The 2,615-nt window shown below is 58.2% G+C and overlaps 1 protein-coding gene across 1 annotated transcript; it reads left to right on the plus strand.

The window, feature by feature from the left end:
• The first annotated feature begins 569 nt into the window (after positions 1-569).
• Positions 570-2,327, plus strand: LOC142355922 (uncharacterized). The gene is made up of 4 exons (XM_075407936.1): positions 570-680; positions 1,274-1,555; positions 1,717-1,803; positions 2,034-2,327. Exons 1-4 carry the CDS (start codon positions 570-572, stop codon positions 2,325-2,327), a joined length of 774 nt encoding a protein of 257 aa, XP_075264051.1.
• Positions 2,328-2,615: the final 288 nt, after the last annotated feature.

Here is a 2,615-nt window from a genome sequence, read left to right on the forward strand (position 1 = left end):
CTGTACTGTATCCTCGACCCCAGTACGTTGTGTACTATTTAGAGCTAGCTGGCTAGCTAGCTAGAGGGTACTCTACCCTAACCAAGCATGTTCCCACCTACGGTAGGTTCTTCCTGCCTGCACAGTATCTCCGTACCCTAGAGAGGGTAGGAGATACCTACACTAGCCTTGCACTCAAAGCAGGGACACTGAAGGGAAACTGGGGATCCGGGAGAAGCAAGAAGCAAGATTCGCTTCCGAAAAACGTCACGGCCAACGCCACTTCTCACGTCGATCAATGCACCCGCGCAAGCGCATCCAAATCCAGCCCGTGGCCGTTAGACGGACAAACAGACAGAGTTGGCACAGGATAGAGACGTGATCCGTCTGAACATCTGCAGGACGCCCGGCCGCAGTGAGTTGTGTACTGTGTACATTTATTTATACCCATCCTTTGACGGTACGTTTCGACTGTGACGCCCGGCCGGGCTCCCTGTCCGCCCCGCCGCGAGTTGCCGTGCACTCGCTCCTTGTAAAACGCTAGTCATATCAGTTGCGCAGCTCCCCACCTGCGCCACGCCAGGCTCAAGATGGGTCCGGAGAACGCTTCGGCTGACCAGTGGCTTGAGGTGACGGTCGCACCGGTCAGACGTCATAGCGCCAGCCTGGACCTTTCACAGAAGGCAGTGTCGCCAGTGGAGGTGTGTAGCGTTTGCAGCCCTTGGCCCAATATTCACCCTGGGCCTTGGTGGTCTCAACACGAAACTCTGGGCGATATCAGGGTAAAGAAAGTTCCGGCGGGCATGGGTTCGTCCTCCCAGGATGCGGCGGTGTCGCTTTTCGTGGAATTTTCCGGCCCATGCCCCTGGTGGGTGAGGGTGCAACTGGCAGCGGTTTTGGAAATCCTTCCCGCCATTCTGCACCTCCTTCCCACCCCCGCCCTTCACTGGTGTTTCACCGAGACGTCCGATGGTATCTCAGTTGACTTGTATTCTTGACCTCCCCTCTCGGTCCGTCTGTGTCTGTCTGTCTCTACCTATCCACCTCTCGCTCGCCCGCTCAGCAAGCCCTCCCCTCCCGTCCCTCCTCTCTCCTGACTTCGAAACCATGTCCCTACCTCACGCGATGCTCCTCTACCTGTGAAACCGAATCCGAGGAAGGGTAACGCACAATGCAGTGTGGGAGTATGATTTTGGCGCCATGAGACTCTACCCAGCGCTTCCGGTGCTTGCGGCGGATCAAACCTGTGTTGACCGAACCTCTTACTTGCTATTCCGGGACTCGCAAACCACAGGGCCCGGCATGCATGGCTCGAAGCCTGAGCGCTACCGACAGGAGGAGCCCTCTGTCTGCTAGCCTCTCCTCATCCGAGAAGAAAGCAAGGAGGGCAACGCTGAGCCCGCACAGCAAAAGCTCTGGGCTGGTGAACACTGCTGGCCGCAGCAACCTTAACAAGATGGGCCGGTGCCCAGGGGACTTGACCCTGCTCACACATAATCTTCCTGTTGGGAACAGCGAGATGCCCGTGCCGGAGGCAGACGACGCTGCTACAAGGGACACACAGATGGGGTCTCCGGTAGGTGTCTTGTCACGGTCAGACGTTTTGACTCAGGACAAACTTAAACGGATGGATGGACGGATGGGCGAGTGGCTGTACGTGTGTGGGAGAGCACCGGCGTTTCAACCAGCAAATGACAGAAGCAAAACTATTAACTGTTGGCCTTCCGACTGACGCAGGGCCCACTCGATGGTGAGGCGGCCGCGCCAAACGACCTCATCTCGGCATTTAACGCCCCTCAAACTGCAACACACAATGGCGCTCAGGTTTGCTCACGGAAAGACATCCCAGCCATGCTGAGCATCGCCCTCCACAGGCCACCCTGGAGGGCACACACACACACACACACACGCATGCATGCATGCATGCATCTGGCCAGGCCAGAGGCGCCTACAGAGCAAGCTGTATGCGCCTCCGGGTTTGAGTTCTGCAATCACTGCAGCAGACATCTGTGCCCCCAGGGGCGCTGACTGCATGAATTCGCCATGCTGTGCAGGAGGGAGAGGGCCGGGAACTCCGACATGAAAACTTCGACAGCCGACATGTCCCCAAGCAGATCCCAGAGGCCCACATGGCCGAACGACTGTTTGATGCAATCGCTGTTTTGCCTCTGGAGGGCGAGCCGGATCCGGCATCATGGGTGTATGAGTGCGGGCGCACTGCTGAGGAGATAATGAAGGCGGCCTGGGACGGGACAGACATGATGGACGAGTTCCCCGTGTACTCCGACGTCAAGCAAGGCCTCTACTACGCCACCAAAGGCTGCACGTGCCTCCATTATGACGTGTAGTAGCTGGGGCCATGCAGCCCACAAGGCGCTGGATCCTGGTGGAGCTCAGCTGCACGTGCGGCTTCCGCCGCGCCACGGTCAGCCCGCAGCTGTCACCGCCACCACCAGACATTCATGCAGTCATCCCCAATCCGGAGATCCAATCTCTGTCCTCATATTCTTCTGGCCTATGTGCAACACCGCGCCGCCGTTAACAACCCGTGATATTCCATATAGTGGAGCAGGCTCCGGACTGTCAGCCACACTGCCGTTGCTGCTGCTTGCACCCCAGGCAGCGAGCCCACCGAG

The sequence above is a fragment of the Convolutriloba macropyga genome, unplaced genomic scaffold, assembly GCF_964194025.1.
Source record: "Convolutriloba macropyga unplaced genomic scaffold, txConMacr16.3 SCAFFOLD_4235, whole genome shotgun sequence".
Taxonomy (NCBI): Eukaryota; Metazoa; Xenacoelomorpha; order Acoela; family Convolutidae; genus Convolutriloba; species Convolutriloba macropyga.